General features: G+C 39.0%; 1 protein-coding gene across 2 annotated transcripts in view; it reads right to left on the reverse strand.

Annotated features, from left to right (window-relative positions):
• CAMK2A (calcium/calmodulin dependent protein kinase II alpha) overlaps nucleotides 1-19,006 on the reverse strand; it is a 57,909-nt gene that overhangs the window by 1,060 nt on the left and 37,843 nt on the right. Inside the window, exons 7-18 of one of the 2 annotated variants that reach the window (XM_053461871.1) lie at nucleotides 18,600-18,702; nucleotides 18,025-18,108; nucleotides 13,563-13,657; nucleotides 13,204-13,326; nucleotides 13,031-13,114; nucleotides 11,294-11,336; nucleotides 8,413-8,453; nucleotides 2,692-2,724; nucleotides 1,319-1,367; nucleotides 1,076-1,151; nucleotides 730-824; nucleotides 144-372 (exon numbers count right to left, since the gene is read on the reverse strand). In XM_053461871.1, coding sequence (XP_053317846.1) covers nucleotides 144-372; nucleotides 730-824; nucleotides 1,076-1,151; nucleotides 1,319-1,367; nucleotides 2,692-2,724; nucleotides 8,413-8,453; nucleotides 11,294-11,336; nucleotides 13,031-13,114; nucleotides 13,204-13,326; nucleotides 13,563-13,657; nucleotides 18,025-18,108; nucleotides 18,600-18,702 — 1,055 coding nt within the window. The remainder of the gene's footprint in view (nucleotides 1-143; nucleotides 373-729; nucleotides 825-1,075; nucleotides 1,152-1,318; nucleotides 1,368-2,691; nucleotides 2,725-8,412; nucleotides 8,454-11,293; nucleotides 11,337-13,030; nucleotides 13,115-13,203; nucleotides 13,327-13,562; nucleotides 13,658-18,024; nucleotides 18,109-18,599; nucleotides 18,703-19,006) is intronic. The other variant, XM_053461872.1, reaches the window with a different exon arrangement.

The following is a 19,006-nucleotide window of genomic DNA, read 5'->3' on the forward strand; positions in this document are numbered from 1 at the left end:
GCTACCAGCAGCTATATCCTGCTCATTTATTGATCAGTGAAAGGAAACCTCCCTGCTTTTGTTGACTGGAAACCCATAAATTAGGGCCTTCCAATATCCATCCTGCTAAATCAGGAAGGAATGAGATTACTCAAGACTCTTACTGCGGGAGAACAGACGGGGCTCCTGATCGGTGGAAGTGAACATTTTGCCATTTGCCATCGCGACGGTGCCAGATGCATGTTTCCTCTGATTGGGCGGTGCGAGGGACTCCACTAGCATCCAGGTACTGAGTGATACGTATATAGGCAATGCAGGCTGATTCTTCTCCCATCAGGTGTATGTGAGGATTCAGAATAGTTGTGTGAATGGGTTTATTGCTCCGTGACCACACTGAAAGAGAGAATAATCCAGAACTCTCATGAACACTCTGTTGCCAACTCTTACTTTAGTTATTTAACCCAATTGGGTCTACATGCTACAAGGTTAAATTCCCATGTGAGGTACGGTAGAGTATAATGAATTAACCCTGTGGCTATAGGGCCAGCTATACTCTCCTGACTGCCCATCTTGTTAACCACATTACCAGTGGGACGGTTGGTTAAAAGATAATAGATAAACCTGTGGGAGGTACAGAGCATCCTGTCTTTTCACATGTTTCCTCCATGGCAAAAATAATAAGTACTCTCGCGGGGAGAGATTTGCAATGAAAATCTTATATTCAGCACCAAAACTAAGAAGGTAACCTACGGTTCTCAAAGTAGAATCGATGAAAGTCCAGACCCTCCACAAGATTCCCGAGTGCTTCAGGCTCGAATGCGGTCATTCCAGGATCGCACATCTTACTGGTCAGCCGGAGATGGAGAAATGCACATGTTAAAATGAGGTTAAGAGTTGAAACAATTAAGGCCATGACAGTAAAAGCATGTGTTGAGAAAGCAGAGAAGCGCTTCAAATCTCACGTGCTAGAGGAGAACATTGAAGATCGTCTAAATATCAGTTAATCATTTGCAAAACAAAGAAAATAGAAAGGGAAAAATATAGTAAAGGAAAGTTATCTGTTGTTGTTTTAGGATTATTCTGGTATAAAACTCACGTGTAAGATTCAAAGTCTCCATTGCTAATAGCCTCTATCAGTTGTTCTGTAACTTTGATAATTTCCTGTTTTCTCACTGCAAAAATGAAAAAAATCGAGGTTAGGAAATGCAGCACCAAGTCAATAGTCAACTGTATTATCATTGCCATCTCATGCAAGACTTGTAACTATGCTAATGCCCAATACAGGGTCTTGCTTCCTGGGTTCAGTGTCCCCAGCTATGACCCTAGTTTTATAACATACCTTTGGTATCTTCATCCTCAATAGTAGTGTTTGTGCTCTCCGAAGATTCCTGGATAAAGACCAAAATGGAGGAAGAATTTTGTTAGTCCAACAGACTGTTACTCATATGGTGGTCCCAGGAGCATCACCCAATCCTGGTGAAGAATTTTATATACATCATTGCACAATGCCTTGAATCTTGAAGCAATCCAGGTGCCCCTGTTTTTTTGTTTCATTTATATTGACCACTATACACCAAGGAAAAGATATGTTAGAAAACTTGACTGAGGCAGCAGAACAGGGGTCTCGGACTGTATTCATCCATATGCTGAGAAAATGAATATACATAAATCCCCATTTCCAGTCTGTGCAGTCTGCCATTTGGAGGGTGGAAGGGGTACACAGTGCTTTAGGACATCAACCCAATACCAGCTGCTCCTGCTGACTGTGCACAGACCTATAGACACAGTTGCTTATTCCTCTGTCAGCCCCAAGCTTAGACTTGTAGAGCCCTTCTGCTGGTCAAGAAGCGGACGCACTGTAGCCACTGGCTATTTTTCAATTTCTACCCCTTCTTGCCCAGTAAAGAACTGTTCAGTCCAAGGACAAAGTGAATACTGCTCAGGCCGGCACAGAAGAGTGATCTACACTATTTGCGTCTGCTACAGTTTAATTGCTTAGATCTAGAATTGTACGTGGAATTGTGGACTAGATGTTATTATTTCTACAGGGACTGAATTGTGGGATGTCAAAGTTGGTCCTCAAATTGCCTTAAAAAAAGTTTTTTGTATCAACTGGCGGCTCTGTGGTGTTGAAAAGTTGTCGATGTACATATGGGGATACCTGGGGAAAACTATTAGGGATAAAGGGGTCCTAAGAAAAGGGTTTATGTGACTTTTTTTGCTGGTTTGTACTGTTGAAATGTGCTGTAGCCCTCATTATGGTAATGGTCTATTTAATTTTAACTGGTGTAAAAGGCCTTTTAATTTTACTCTCTTTCACTTATTAATTACTGAGGTGATTTTATTTGTGTGTGACACAAAATGGATATTGCATCTGAAAATATTTTAAACTCCATGTCTTACTTTATGAATCCTGGTTCATTAACTTTGGTGTGTGGCATAAAAGGGTCTTGCATTTTATACTATTCAAGTGCTTTTTTAAATTGCTGTTCACCTATATCACAGCTATATCATGTAATCTTGGCTTATTTGTGATTAAAAAAATAATACAAAAACAAGATACTTGGGCACAGACTAAGTGAATATTTGGAGTTTCTTCACAAAAGGTCATATGGGCGAACGTATTGATATATCTGTGCCAGTCTGAACAAACTTTGATCCTTCTTGGGTTCTAGAGGAACCAGCACTGAAGAAGACAAAACAAAGACTCACCATCAACTGGACACTGGAACTTGACTTTCTTTTCTGGAAAAACAAGGAGAACAGATAGGAAGGAGAGTGAGACACACAGCCAGAAGCACAGTGACCACAGGGAAAGGCACAAAGGACAGCACAGAGAAGGCAAACTACAGCAGAAAGCGGCCAAGAGCATGGGAAACTTGCACCGGATCCAACACAGAAAGCAACACAAAACAAGGACCATTAAGGTATGTAACATAGGGTGCAATCCAAACAACAAAACATGAAGTACAATTACTGCAGTGAAGGAGTTTGCAAGCCTATGTAGCGGAGAGCATAGGGTTATGTATCACATTCTCTATTAAGGTTGCGTTTCCAACTACATGGCAAAAAGCTGCACCAAAAAAATGAGTCAAGGCGCATCAAAGGGTATTCCAGGCATCATTTTGGTGCTGGTTCTTGCTTCATATTCTAAAGGAATGTTTGATACATAGCTTTGTGTTACAGCAGCATAGAAATTCTTAAGCACAAAAAGTGGGTGCGAAAAGGTGGGAGCACAGAGGGAGACATAACTTTAAAAATGCATCCTAACATTCAGTGGAATGTCAACCTGCACAAAAAAGTGAGTAACACAAGTAAGTAAAATATATATGGTAACAATTGAAGACAGATTGCAGCGACCAAATATTTAACCAATGAAGGTCATGAGAGCAGGGAGCAAATATTGAGTGTGGTGAAAGATTTTTGATTTTATGAGACAGCAAGAGTTATCTACATGAAGGAGCATTTTGTCACATTTTGCAATCTGTGTGCAAGAATGTTTATTCTTTTATGAAAGGTATTTGAAATTGCATTTTCTTGTTTCCATGATAATCTTTAAATTGCTTAGCTCCCAGGGGGTCTGAGCCATATATGCCATTTCTACTTAGACTTGTATATTTATTTTCCCCAGAATGTGCAAGATTATGTTGGTCCATCATATGCTCATGGTCTTTTTTAGTACCAAACCAACTCCTTGTTTCTATGTTGCATAAGTACATTTATGTTGATGTATAGTCTCAAGTAAGCAATTTTATTCCTTTTTAGCATTCCTGGGAACTATTTGGACCTGCCCATGAGGATCCTTTATTATAACTTATTACCAGTTCACCAGAGCAGCCCGGTATGGGGTGGCTGTTGGCTCTCCCAACTGCTTTTTGTGGTTTTACCAACTTCCTGCCCCTTGTTCCCATGTCTTGTGGGTAACCAAACAGAAACATAGAATTTGACGGCAGATAAGAACTGTTTAGCCCATCTACTATGACCTGCTGAAAAGCCTATGGCGTGACTCCTCTGGTCCACCTCTGCACCTCCAGATTCCTCTTTGAAGAGGGAGGCCTCACCACAAGCACTCTGAGAATATCTCCAGGTATGCCTACTGGACCAAGCGTTGATCACTCCATTTACAGGCTTACCCTTAAGTAACAGTCCAGCTTACATTGAGTTTTTGATAAAATTCTGATTGTGAGCAGCACATTTCTTTTATAATGAAAACATTTAGAGAATTAGTAGGGTTTATGTTCACGCTAATACAGAATATTTTGAAATAAACATTTCCTGCTTTGTCTTATAATGGTCAGTATCTCAGGGGCACATGCACATTTACTCCAGCAATTGCAAACCCGCTACATTCTGGAAAGGGTTGATATACATGTATATACACAAAATATTGCAAAATGCTCTTTCACATAGAGTTTTTGAATTGTGGATTTTAAGAGCTTGTTAGTTGTAGTACCCCAATATACACGCAATAGTGAATTGTAGTGAATAGTAGAATTTAATATATACAGGTTTAGTGTATAAAAGGTACAAAACGCTGAATTTCCAGCTAGGAAAAGATGCCTAGGCCAAAATAAGAATGGACAGCATGACTGCAGAGAGAAAAGGGGTAGAGTAGCTAAAGCTGTAATGATTATTCAATAGCATAATATTCTCACAGTAACTTACAGTTTTAGCATGTAAAACATTCTATGATTTTTTTTAAAAATATCCAGGAAAAACTAGATAAAAGTGATGAAAAAAGATACGATAATAAGAACAATGTGGTTGCAGTTTTCAGAGGCATTGCTAGGGGATAGCTAAGGACAGATACTTATCTTGGCTGGGTGCTGTCCTAGACCTTACACTAAGCAGCTTCCCAATTAACCCCTACTACTCGCCTCTGGAGGCTGTATCGAATAGGTTACAACCAGTCCATGCAGCGGTGGAGCGCCGTGATCCCAATAAGGCCATCTGCCCCTGGTTAACCGGCAGAGGTTCTGCTGCCTGGGACAGCCAGAATACGCCACTGCTAAGTGGTGAAAGACCAAAATGTCTTCTGAGAAATCAAAATAAGGGATTCGTTATCACATTATTGTGTGTGTAATGTATTTTTGGGGTGTATTCTTGTAGTTATCAAAGTTCTTTTGAAATAATTTTTAAGCCCCTGATATTGTGTACGCCTATCAACATGCAAAACATGTTAATTCACTCAGTCCACCTCACAGCAGATAATGTGATATTGCAGAATGGCTCAGTACAAACACGTTAAGAATATGATTGGTGAAGAAAAAATCTCTATGGGGTATCCACTATTTATTTTTATTATTTAAAGAATATTCTGTAATTATGTGGATTCTTTTGGCTGGATATTCTTGATGTTTCCCGGAGCCAGTGCTGGTGCTGTTGGCGGGATTTGCAACAAGAGACAATGGCCACTTGCTACAAGCAATGAGAGAAAACAGGTGTGGTTTAATGTTAGACCACCAGCCTCCTCCCATTGTCCTTATGATTGCTTACAATATCATTATAGTAACATAAATCATTTTAATGTGTATTAAACAGTGTTTAATAACACAAGTGAAATTACTCTTTATGGCAACTTGGCTCCTTCGGTCCTCATTCCACAGGTCCATACAGGGCCGGCTCAAGGCAAAATGCTGCCTGGAGTGAATTTTAAAATGCCCCCCCCTTATCTACCCTTTCTCTCCCTCCCTCCCTATTATCTACCCTTACCCCCCCCCCCCCTTGTACTTACCTTTCAGCAATCCTGCGGCGAGTCTCCCTGTTCGGTCTCGCTGCCGGCTTGTAATGCTGAGCGCCGGAAATGAGGTAATCTTCCGGCACTCAGCATTACAAGCCGGCACCGAGTCCGAACAGGGAGACTCGTCGCAGAGGAGAGAGAGAGGGGCGCCGAGCGGGTACTGACAGCTTGGTAAGCGAAAACCACTCGGCCCCCCTTTCTCGCTCTTTCGCTTTAAAAAAAAAAAAAAGGACTTGGGGCCGGCCCTGGGTCCATATAATGTCCATATATGAGTTGCTGTCTTAGGCCTGATCAGAGAAAATATTTTTCATAAAAGCTAACCCATGACTGTCCAGACATAGGGTATGTAGAAAATTAATGACTATGAGGATAGTTGTGGGATCCTTCAGGGAGTCTGCTTACTAAACATTACTTGAAGGAGAATTACTAAAAAGCCGAGAAAACCATTGTGATTCTTCCTATCCCTTTGATCACCAGAAGTCTAAGCTGTCTGGAATTACTGGACCATGCAATATGTAATAGGATGGTACTTATGAACAATTCTTTTCAGCTGGATCCATAGGATAATTGTATTTCTACTACTTCACTTCACTTTAAAGGAGAAGACAATTTAAATGAAGTTTTCCATAGTTTTGAACTGTGACAATCTTCACTTGTATATAATCAAGTGTAGCTGTTGAGCTTTATTTACTATTGGCTTGGGTGAGGTCAAATTTCATGGTCTTAAGAAATACTGCTTTTTCTAAAGCATCAATACAGGAAGACTTTATGTATCTTATATAACAGGGGTGTCCAAGATTTTTCTCCAGTGGGACACGTCATCAGGAACGTATGTATGCATGGGCAACACACCCAAACACACACACATTAACATACCCAAAGACACTTCTGGAGTTCTATGATCAACATCATCATATGATGATTTAGAAGCACTAAAAACGGTAAATACTCCATAATGCCAGATTTTAATGGTATATCACATGCTTCAATACAGATGACTTTATAATACCTTTACTTTCAGTTACTAAGAAAGTACCCAGGAATGCTGAATTGTCACATTAATTTGGGTATACACAAAATTGCTGTTTTTATTACATGTGGGCTCTGAATAAACCCACTGGTGACCATTCTAATTTTTCATATAAATTAGCCAATAAAAAAATAGTGAGACTTTCTATTAACAGTAATAACACAACTTTTATCCTATTAAAAATGATGAACTTTTATAATGTCTAAGAAGAACATGAAAGGCAAATACGAGATGCTCATTAATTGAATGAAAAATGTCACTTTCATAACTTGATATTAAACATTAATCACATTATGCCTGGTATTGTTCTTTTTTTTTTTTTTTTAAAGCGTTTCCACCAATGCTTTAAAACTAGTCATTTAAATCTATGCGACTTTCCAGACATAAGAACACAAATGTAACTTCTAACATAGGTTAATCCAATGGCATTACAAAGCAGTGGTGTAGCAAAATGTGGTCGTCACAGTAAATTAAGCATAATGAAACTTTCATCCGTGTAAAAAATTTGTGCAATGCCCAAATGTCGCACTGTTATTTCTTAATATAAAATAAAGATATGTTGATTTAACATAATATCATAATAATATATAATTATTAATATATATAGAATATATAAAATATATATAAAATATAATATATAAAATAAGCACATGATAAAATAAGTGATGGTGACAGCATTATGGGGCCTGGTTAGCTCCTGTATCTTTTTTTTTATTCCACTGGTTCAATCACCTGTTCCGGCATGAAAAGGGTTAACCATCGTTACATTGCACATCACAGAACAGTGAATCAATGAGTACCGGATCGAATGACCTTCTGTATTCTGTGCCAAAGGAGCATAAAAATAAATGCTTAGCACCGACATTCCCGTATATTAAAAGACGTGGCTTCCTACATACTAATAGGACTGTTACTATTAACTCTTTCAGAGCCATACAGTTCAGAAATGCAGCAATACATTGTAGATATCTGTGGTGGATTAAGCTAAAGGCAAGTTACAGGTGAAATTTTATGAACTGATATGTGTTCTATCACAAAAAGGTTCAACTGTGAAATATCACGTATATTGTTTAAACGTGTAATATTGTTTCTTTGATAATGCAGACAATGTCACTTTTGACTACTGAAACATACACATTTGTTATTATCAATGCAAGCGTCGGAAAAAACATCATAATACATTTTTTTGGACCTTCATATTGCATGAAGTCTGCTGAATATTATTTTTACTACATTTCAGGTAACGTGAGGTCACTTTAACATCCTCTGTTTCACAGGAAACATATTTGTATGTCACATGTTGTTGTTTTTTTGTGGATTCTATAAAGAAAAAAATCTCATAGACTGGGTGTAAGTTGCGTTCCGCCCAATGCTAAGAAGTTTATCTGTCAGAGATGTCAAATTTCCTACTCGCGGGCTAAAATCAAAAGTTTTATTGCACATGCAAAAGTTAAAACTATTTATACCGGGTATCACTAAAATAGTCATATGCCCTAGGTAACAGTAGGATACCCCTGTTCTATAAAGAAACAAGACTATTCTACTAAATGCGTCCCCCGGGGAGTTGGGGTCCAATAACTGCCAAAAAGCAGAATATTTCAGAAAAATCTAAAATAGTGGCTATAGTGTATAGAATATTTTTTGTATTTTGTCACATCCTTACCTTGACGCCATCATTCTTCTTGTTACTGCCACTTTTTCCTCCTAGCAAGAGAATGTAGGCAATAAAAATACATAGGCCAGGTACCACCAAGACACAGAAGGCAAGGAGAAGCATAGCGGTAACAAAAAAAAAAGAAGAACAAGGAAGATAACGAGATCCTTCCTGCAAGGTATACTGATCCGGAGAGAATTTAAAGTCAATCTTTGTTGTATAACTTTGTTTTTAATGACCAGGACAGTAGCTTATCCCTGCATAGATCGCAATAAAAAATCCTTTCATATAGTTGAGATGACAGATTTCATAAACAGACACTGTCTTCTGTGACTTTTGTTGCAAGCGTGTCTCTTTCAGTTAGTTCCATTCATTAATGCCTCTGCCTTTTTCTTATCTGTCTGCCCTCTCTACTTATACACTCTCTCTCTCCACGGCTGTCTTCTATTTTTACTCACACCCTGGCGTTTTAAATTCTGTCCCTTCTCTCCTTGTCTTTCTGACGCTTCTATCACTCTGTCTTGCTCTGTTGGAGATTTTAAAGAACATGTCCCTCTCTCTGTCTCCTGATTTATTTTATTTTGCCTTTTAAGCTCTACCCTTTCTACTGTCCCTCTTTAATTTTAGCTTGCTTAATAATTCTGTGGTCATTTGAAGCAAATATTTTATGAAGTCAGCTGCTCAAATGGATTCTAAACAGTTGTCCTTCAGCTCTGCCCTCAACCCCTTGTACAGATAGACCCAGCACATTTCTGAAGCTTTTTAAACAAACAGTCTGAAATGGGAACAGAATAACTTATTCAAGTGGAAGTGAAGTCATTGGTGCAACCCCCATCTCCTATCTTCAATCAGTAAGGTCATTAGCTGAAGAAGCATAGGTATCAAATATCTAAATTTGGCTGGGACAGTCCCGTCTACAGACTAGGACTTATAACCATGCATGTGGGAGACGTCAAATGGATTGAAACAGCAAATGCAATTAAAGTTCACAAGCATGGAACAGTGTGTTTGTCCTAAGGGTTGGCCCTGGGACTTTAAAAGTCCACTGAAGAGACTAACTAATTGCCAACTATAGCATACTATACTATATGTATATATATATATACATATATACATGCCCCCCAACTGTCCCGATTTACGCGGGGCAGTCACGATTTACGGTCCTGCCTATCCCTTCCTCTGTCCGGCTTTGCATGGGCAGAGGAAGGGTGAGGCGAGATCCGTACTCACCTCAGGTGCAGCTGCGGGGGGGGGGGGGGCGCACAGCCACCCAATCAGCAGCTGCAGCCTGCAGACTAGCTGGGAGATCACAATCTCCCTCTAGTCGGCTCAACATTAGGGAGCGCGAGGTCTGTCACTTCAGAGATGGGGAGAAAGGGGTGTAAGGGCAGTATATGTGTATGTATGTGTTTGTAAGCTTGTGTGTGTATATGGGCCAGTATGTGTGTAAGAGCAGTACAGGTATTTGTTAGCTGGTGTGTAAAGGCATTGTATGTGTATATATGTGTGTGTAAGGGCAATGTACATGTATGTGTTAGTGTGTAAGGGCAGTGTACATGTATGTGTGTAAGGGCAGTGTATGTGTATATGTGTGTGTAAGGGCAGTGTACATATATATGTGTGTGTAAGGGCAGTGTACGTGCATATGTGTGTGTAAGGGCAGTGTATGTGTATATGTATGTGTTTAAGGGCAGTGTACGTGTATATGTGTGTGTCTAAGGGCAGTGTTCGTGTATATGTGTGTATGTGTAAGGGCAGTGTACGTGTATATGTGTGTATGTGTAAGGGCAGTGTACGTGTGTGTGTGTAAGGCCAGTGTACATGCATATATTATTATTATACTTTATTTATAAAGCGCCTACAGATTCTGCAGCGTATATCTGTGTAAGGGCAGTGTAGGTGTATATGTGTGTGTGTAAAGGCAGTGTATGTGTATACATGTGTTTATGGGCAGGTGTGTGTAAGGGCAGTGTATATGTGTGTGTAAAGGCAGCGTATGTGTATATGTGTGTTTATGGGCAGGTGTGTGTAAGCATCCTGGGAGGGAGGCTAACATTAGCCTTTTTTCATTTAAAAAATCTCTGCTGCTGTGGACTACTCTTCCAATGATACTCAGCCAGCATTAGGGTGGACACCTGGCTGGCTGAGAATCCTGGGAATTTTTGTTCATAGCTAGCATTTGCAGTTTTACTGTTGCTGCACTTCCCATTATGCTCTGCCAGCATCAAGGAAGTAGAATGTCTGGCTGAGCCTCATGGGAATTCAATTCAATGTGTTGGTTTTTTTTAATATGCATGACTATGCTGAGAAAAACGAAGTGTGTTTTAAGTGGCGATGCAAGTGCGACATTGTAAAGTGCAATTGCTTGTATTGATGAGTTCAGCGAGATTTTTTAAAAAAGTGTCCCTCTATCACATTTTGAAATGTTGGGAGGTATGTATATATATACTGTAGTATACCATAGTTGGCAATTACATAGTGTCTTCAGTTGACTTCCAAAGTGTCATGATCCTCGTATTTATATACTTTCCATGTATTGTAAGTAATATGGCTGTCATTTCACTTTCAGAATTCACATTTAACAGACTTTTGGATTGATCTAGTTTGGCATATACTGTCAAGATCCACCTATACATGGTGCTAGCCAATTTTAGTGGGAATGTACAAGTGAAAAAATATTCCATGGAGAATTTGCTCACTCTCACCATGCAGATATTATCAACAACAAACATATTGTGGACGGACTGCTTGTATGTTCGCTCATTCAACAACGGGTGTAATAACAATTTTTGTATCTTTATCCATTCTTTTTGATTTTGAAATCCACTATGCTGCTCCACATGCCACACCCCAGTGAATATACATTGTAGTGTGAATGACTGCCACCTACCTGAGAAGTTGCGCGTTGCAAGCATTGTGGTCAGAATAGCTCCCTAGGTAAGTGACAAAAATATATCAATTTGCATTCATGCCAAAAAAATAACCTTAATAATTACCTAGGGTAAGTTCACCTAGGACAATAGAAACCATAGATGTAGTGTGTATATATATATATATATATATATGCTAAGCTAATTGGTCATTTTATTTACATATATATAGATATATATATATATATATATATATATATATATCTATATATATATGTAAATAAAATGACCAATTAGCTTTTAAACGTAAACCTAAATCAGCTAATACAAGAAGACAAGAGTGACAATCTTTTGTACGCATATGAAGCTATTTCAAAAGAATCTAGCCATTTCCTGCTACATGTGTAACATTAACCATATCTACACTGTATTTTTGGTCTATTTGATGGCAACATCTAATCAGGAACATCCAATGATGTTCATTGGCATATTCATTGGCATATTCATTGGCAAAGAAGGGGTTTTAAGCCCTCCCTTGCCACTGGACAGCAGCAATTTTTTTTAAAAAAATTATTGTGTAATTTATGATTAATTAATTTAATTATTACATTTTTAGTTATATAATTATTTATATTACCGTATTGGCCCGAATATAGGCCGCACTTTTTTCCCCCACTTTAAGTCTTTAAAGTGGGGGTGCGGCCTATATTGGGGGTCTAGCGCCCGACGCCCGGGACATGCAGTCCCGGGCGCCGGGCAGGCAGCGGGGTTAGGATACAGATCGCCTGCAGCGGTGCAGGGGACCTGCATCCTACTGCCTGATACGCTCAGACAGCCTCCCCTGCCGGCACTTTCTACGGGGGGGAGTACCGGCACGGGAGGTTGTCTGAGCTTATCTGGCAGCGTATCTCGGGGGGGGAGGACAGAGTGGCAGCATATATCGGGGGGGGGACAGAGTTGCAGCGTATCTTGAGGGGGGTGAGGACAGAGTGGCAGCATATCTCGGGGAGGGGGAGAGGACAGAGTGGCAGCATATCTCGGAGGGGGAGGACAGAGTGGCAGCATATCTCGGGGGGGGACAGAGTGGCAGCATGTTTTTTGGTGCTTTTTTAAAGAAAAAAACTTTTTCTTTAAAAAAATTATTGCACCAAACTTTTAGGGTGCGGCCTATATACGGGGGCGGCCTATATCCGAGCCAATACGGTATATAGATACAGTATATATACAGTTTATTATATATATATATACATATATATATATATATATATATATATATATAGTATATATAATTACATTAAAAAATAACCAAATAAATAAATTAATTTTATTGATTAATTAAATAATACAATTATATAATTAATTTTGAGTGTGCATTTCAGTTTAACTGTGCCCATGTCCTATTTGGGACATTTGAAGCTGACCAATTCATTTTACCTCCATCAAACCATATATTTTTGAAAACTAGACATCCCAGGGTATTTGAAATAGTGGTATTTTTGGTATTTTAACCCTTTCCATGCACTTTGTCAAAGTTTGTGGTACTTTTTCTTTGTGTAATTAATTACTACCACAAACTTTGATAAACAATTTTGTTCAGTTTCACATACTTAAATAGGGATTGTGCTCTGGTTGGGCTAGGTTTCTAGGTTCACTGTGGTTCACAGTTCAGTTGAATGTTACTTTGCTAGGGTTAGTCCTACCATGTTAGATTCTAGGTCACATTAGAAAACATACACACTGAATAAAATCACTCATACCTTCAACTTTCTTCTGGCATTAAACTTCTTCAGGCAGTCTACTGTTTCTTGTCTGTGCATACAGGAAGCCACTGTGGACCGATGCTAAAAAGATGAAATTTAAAAAATAAATAAATTATGAAACAGCATTTGAAAATGGAGGAAAAAAAATTATATATATCATAATTACTTACTGAGATCCATGGGTGCTTCAGAGCTTCAGCAGCAGTAATCCTCTTAGAAGGATTGATGGTCAGCATCTTGTTAATGAGATCTTTAGCTTCTGGGGTCACTGTATCCCACTCAGGTGATGGAAACTAAGCATAGGTAAAAATAACTGTTGTATATGACCTGTTTATATAGATACTGCATACATACTTATCATATCCATTAGTCTTTGTCACATACTGAGACTCGGTTAGTTTGACTATATCCATCACATTCACAGTTTTCGCCCAAGTGTCTTACATTGTTCCATATTTCATTGCATACGTTGTTGGTGTGGTGGCAAAAATGTGTATTAGAACAAAAGTTAGTTCAAGGATCAACTTACATCATAAGCTCCAGCTTTGATCTGCTGATATAATCTGTGCTGATCTTCATCCCAGAAAGGCGGGTAGCCAACAAGTAAGATATATAGTATGACACCTGATAACAGGAAATAGGAGTGAGCAAGCTGCAATTATAAATGTATTTTCTCCATAATCATTCAAGGTTTTGGCTTTTCCTTTCCAGAATTCTGCTTTCTGTATTGATGGTTGGAGATGTGTGTTCAAGAGATGGTTTTTAAATGGTCAATTGAATGTCCCACAATACCGGGAGTATGGTTAGTACCCAATTAACCCCTTCAGTCCTCTATGGATGAACGGGTATGGCCCAGAAAATGCATTGTTATGCCCTTATGGATGTATCAGTACGTCCTATACAAAATGCAATGGCGTGCTACTGTGCAAGCCAATTATTGGCAGTAAGGTCGTGTGATTGCATGATCGTTCCTTTGTCATCTGCAGGAGAGAGACAGAGCATTGTGTGTGTGTAGCTGACAATTTTTTTTATAAATCTACCTATATATACCCTGTCCTATTACCTTATCCGAATTTAGCCTCCTCCACGATCTATTTTTTCACGTTTAATATATATATATATATATATATATATATATATATATATATTCAATTTTTACAAGTCTAGGGTTAGTTTTGATTCGTTTGGTGAGCGGTTAAAGGGAATGCGAGATAGCATAGAGGGTTTTAGGTGTTAGGGAGAAAAAATATTTTAGCGTGTTTGTGTTAGGTTAGTTTAGATGAGAATTGGATAGTGTAGGTTAGCGATTTTTTCTAAAATAAAAATGGAGCAAGTGTACAGCGCTGAACATACTCACACCAGATATTATGATGATGGCCAGGTTCCACCTGCCAAAGTGAGGTGTGCAAAACTTGTGTCTGACCAATGTCCGCTCCCCCCAAATATAGCAGACTGAGTAATCCCCCCTTTATTGTGACTCCTAGCATTGGACATTGATGCCAGTAAGCCAATAATTTGTTTTAGTTAGTTCTTCCTCATTTTGTTTTTTGAGCTCCTAGGAGCTCAAACAAACCTATGTGCTGCACAGCGTCAGGCAGCTGACCAAGGGGGCAGAAGCCAGGCCTGGCACGCCACTGACCCCCATGAGATACAAAGATTTTGGGCAATGACCCTTATGATGGGAATAGTAAAAAGAAAAGCCCACCATACGTTCTTATTGGAGCACAGACCATATTTTATCCACCCCTTTTTTCCCATATAATGTCCCGGACCAGAATCCGTAAAGATTCCTCCATTTTAGTGATAATTCCCAATGCCCTCTAGAAATCATCCCTAATTTGAGGCTACACAAATTAATGTCCATTATTGATTTTTTTAAATAAATTCCTTGAAACTTATACACCAAAGCAAAATGTTGCATTGATGAGTCCCTGATTCTTTTTCAAGGGTGTGTTGCACATCAAGCAGTATATCCCATCAAAGCACTCACACTATGGCGTAAAATTGTACAAACTTTGCAAGAGCACTATAGGATATACTGTCTCCTTCAGAATATGAAGGGAAGAGCAGTCACCTTGATCGCTGTGCCTCCCCCCAATCTGTGGGCACTAGTGGGAAAATACTATGGGACCTGCTGCTCAGATTTATTTTTAGTTGATACCCCAGTATGTGGCACTGTGATGAGAAACCTAATGGTTTCCCCAAGCAGTTGGTCCACCCCTATCAAAAGCACGGCACAGCCAGTGCTTGCGCAATAATGAAATGTTGGCCCTCAGAAACATTGACAAGGAAGACAATTATATTCTATCCATTTTACACAATGAGAGTTGTACCTGTAAGTGTTAGAGGGGAAGGCTAAAACCTCAGTGCATCATCAAATACAATAGAAACACAGGGGGTGTAGATCTTTCCGACCAGTGTCTGAAGCTATACCTGGTGTTGACCAAGACATGGTACAAAAAGGTGGACATCTACGTCACCCAGGTTGCCATGTACGACATTTATGTGCTGTAAAAGAAATGTGGAACTGGGAAGATATACACCCTCCTCAACTTCCAACTAAAAATCCTGAGTGGTATCCTCTTTCAGGATGCCACCCCAAATGTGGAAGATGAAAATATCCTGCATCTTACCAGCAGGCATTTTCCTTGCACAATCCCCCCATTGGTGCCAAACAGAAGCCTCAAAAAAGATGCAGAGTCTGCTACAAAAAAAAGTGGATTAGGAAGGACTCCAGGTACCACTGCCCTTCCTGCCCTTCTTTACCAGGTCTCTGAATCAATGGTTGCTTCATGGTCTACCATACCAGGGTAGTCAATTAGATTTAAAGGGGTAAAGGGGGGCATTTTCAATTGGCCCAATTCCATATGTTAAAAAAAAGCATAAAACGCATATGCATTAAAAACCAATGCATGTCAGGTATTTGTGAAATCAGGAGATGCAGCTGACAAATTTCTGATGGATTTCTCTCCCATAACCCTATGCAAAAAACAGACGTGTTGGTGACAAAAATATATACCTTTATGGGCACATGTTCTGCCGCGGGCTGCTAAGCTGCTTTACAGATAGCCTAGGCCTAGCAAAACACCCTCATTCAATATACTGGCATGTTCTAACTTAACAAAAACTACGCAAGTGGGGTATTTCCGTAATCTGGAGAGGTGGCTGAACAATTTTGGATTTCTGGATTTCTCTGCCATGATACATACCCTGTGTAACAAATCCTAAGCAACACAGAAGTGCAAGAAATTCTTGCTGCGGGAAACTTTGGCAGTAATTGGTGGCCAAATGGTTGCATGAAAATTGTCCAAATGTTCATGATGAGATACTCTGGGTTGTCTGGTTAACAGAAATATATACTTTTGGGGGTATTTTTTAGCTTCTTTGTTCAAAATTAGTGCTGCAATTCCACCATTTTGAATCCATTATGTACACGCTATAATATGTTTCCTATATCTGTTGGAAACATATGGACATTCTATATAAATGAAATATTTCTGAAATCAGGACACCTGAATTGATACATTTTGAGGGTGTATTCTGATAATTTCAATAATTTTGTGAGGATTCAGAGTTGAAAATATAGGAAAATGGGTTGTTTTCTGATTTCTTGCTAGTTTTTACTAAATTACTCATTCTACATATTCAGATAATCCTGTATCTTTGGCATTAAAAGAAAGCTCTACCTCTCCTTGAAAAACATTATATATATATATATAGTTTACATAGATGCACTATCCACAGGAAAGGGGAATAATGGCTGAACCGACATATTGCAAAAATGGCAAATTGCTAGGTGACTTAAGTTACCAAAACACGTGGCACTGAAGAGGTTAATATATAGCTATATCTACTCAAACCACCCAACATTTGCATTGTCTAAAGAGGGACACTTCTTTTTTAGTGGATGAGGCTAAAGCCATGCATTTAAAACATAAGTCAGCCCATTGTCTCATTAACTTCTTACGGTTGCATAGAAACATACAATTTGTTGGCAGATACAACCATTCGGCCCATCTGGTGTGCCCATGTTTCCTGAAAAGACTCAGACCTTAATCAGTCCTCTAGTCTTAGATTCAGGATAGCTTTATCCCTATCCCATCCATGTTTTAATCCCCTCACTGTATTAGTATCTAGCATTTATGCTGGGAGGCTGTCCCACTTATATACCACCGTCTCATGAATAATTAAGATGTGTTTTACTTATTGCAAAAAGTTAGCCCGAGGCCATTTTTTCCCATTCTGTTGCATGCCTTGCAAACATCTAAAATGTGGATATATTTGTGCGTATAAACATACAAGAGTCATTGAGCACATACTCAAGCGTACACGAGCAGATAAGTGACACCAAATGCATAATGCATCCAAAGAAGAACATGTGCACACTATTTATATATACGTAAACAGCCGGAAATTACTATACTGTGTCACAGATGGTGGAAAAAGAAGAACATTTTTTAATTTCTCACCACACACTTAGAAATTATGCAGCAGAAAAAAAATGAGAAAAATTGACCTGTTGCCCATCGATGCTGTCAATATTTTTGAAATATTTTTTAAATACCGCACTAAAATCTGTTGTATTCGAAAGGAATTATTTTACCTTAACAGACCTGTGAATCATTTAGAAGGAACTGTTGGATGCTTCCCATTTTCTGGGAAAGTTAAATGACTGGGATAATTATTCAAGATAGCAGCTGTCACTTGCAAATGGGTAGAGAAATTTGGATAACTACCGTAAGGACTGGTTATTTAAATAATATATAGATATGATCAGGATACTCAAGGTGAAGGATTTGGGAAAATTATTGGTAAAATCTGAAAATACAACCCTGTGGAAGAAACACTAACATTTTAGTTTTTCCTTCAGTAAAGGTGGCAAAACCCGCTAGGACAGACTCTGTCTTCTTGTTATGGATCGACACAAAGCCTACTGAAACCACATTTTGTATTAACTCAAGCACAGATAAAAGGTTTGTATGGAGCTTTACCACATGCCCAAAGATCCACAGCCTTTCCGTAGGGGTCTTTCCTTAGCACTTCAGGGGAGAGGTAACCAGGCGTTCCAGCAAACCCTGTGTGCGAGAAGGCAGTTTAGATTTTTTTTAATTGTGAAGTTATAATATGGAGAAGTAATTACCCCAAAAACAACATTTTTGTTAGCATTTCATTGTTTTTTTTCCACTCTCACTCTTACTGACACTCTGAGCCTCTCACACACTTTCTCCCATTCTCTCTCATGCGGAAAAACACTTAAAGATAGATACAGTATATTAGAGACTATTTTACACAGCCTTCAGTGCAGTTTACCACTAATCAGTGCTGGCTTTCTTTAGTTACTGGAGTTAGGTTTTATTTGCTGAACATGCTAGAACTACATTAATGTTTTTTCTAAGTGAACCGCACATCAAAATAATATGAAATTAAATTCAAATTCCTATTTTAAATATAGGCTTATTAAACATTGTAGGATTAGCTTGTTAATGTGACTATCCTTCTTATAAGTCATTGTTAAGATAAAAGAATGCATGCTATGATATGAAATGTATTTAGCAAAGGGACTCACCAAACCATGCCTGCTGTTCACCTTCCACCTCGATGGCCAAGCCAAAGTCTGCCAGTTTGACAGCAGCTCCCTTTAATTTGGAAGCCAGCAAAAGGTTCTCAGGCTTTGGAAAGACAGGAGTGAGAATTAGAATGAAAGAATTGCTTAATAACAAAATGAATGGAGCATTAGGGAAAACAGCATCATAAGAAAAAGCTGAAATCAAAAGATTGAGGTGCACAGGGTACAGCCACAAACCATGTACAATATTCAAAATGTGGCGGAACTACAGGAGTCACAGCAGTTGCGCGTTATGACCACTTCTTCCTGTCTCCTTGTACCGGTTCAAAGACGGGTGCTGCCCAGGTTGGAAGGCCCCTTTCTAAACTATTTTGAACTGGCACAGGGACACAGGAAAGTATCTGGGT

The sequence above is a fragment of the Spea bombifrons genome, chromosome 4, assembly GCF_027358695.1.
Source record: "Spea bombifrons isolate aSpeBom1 chromosome 4, aSpeBom1.2.pri, whole genome shotgun sequence".
NCBI classification, from domain to species: Eukaryota; Metazoa; Chordata; class Amphibia; order Anura; family Pelobatidae; genus Spea; species Spea bombifrons.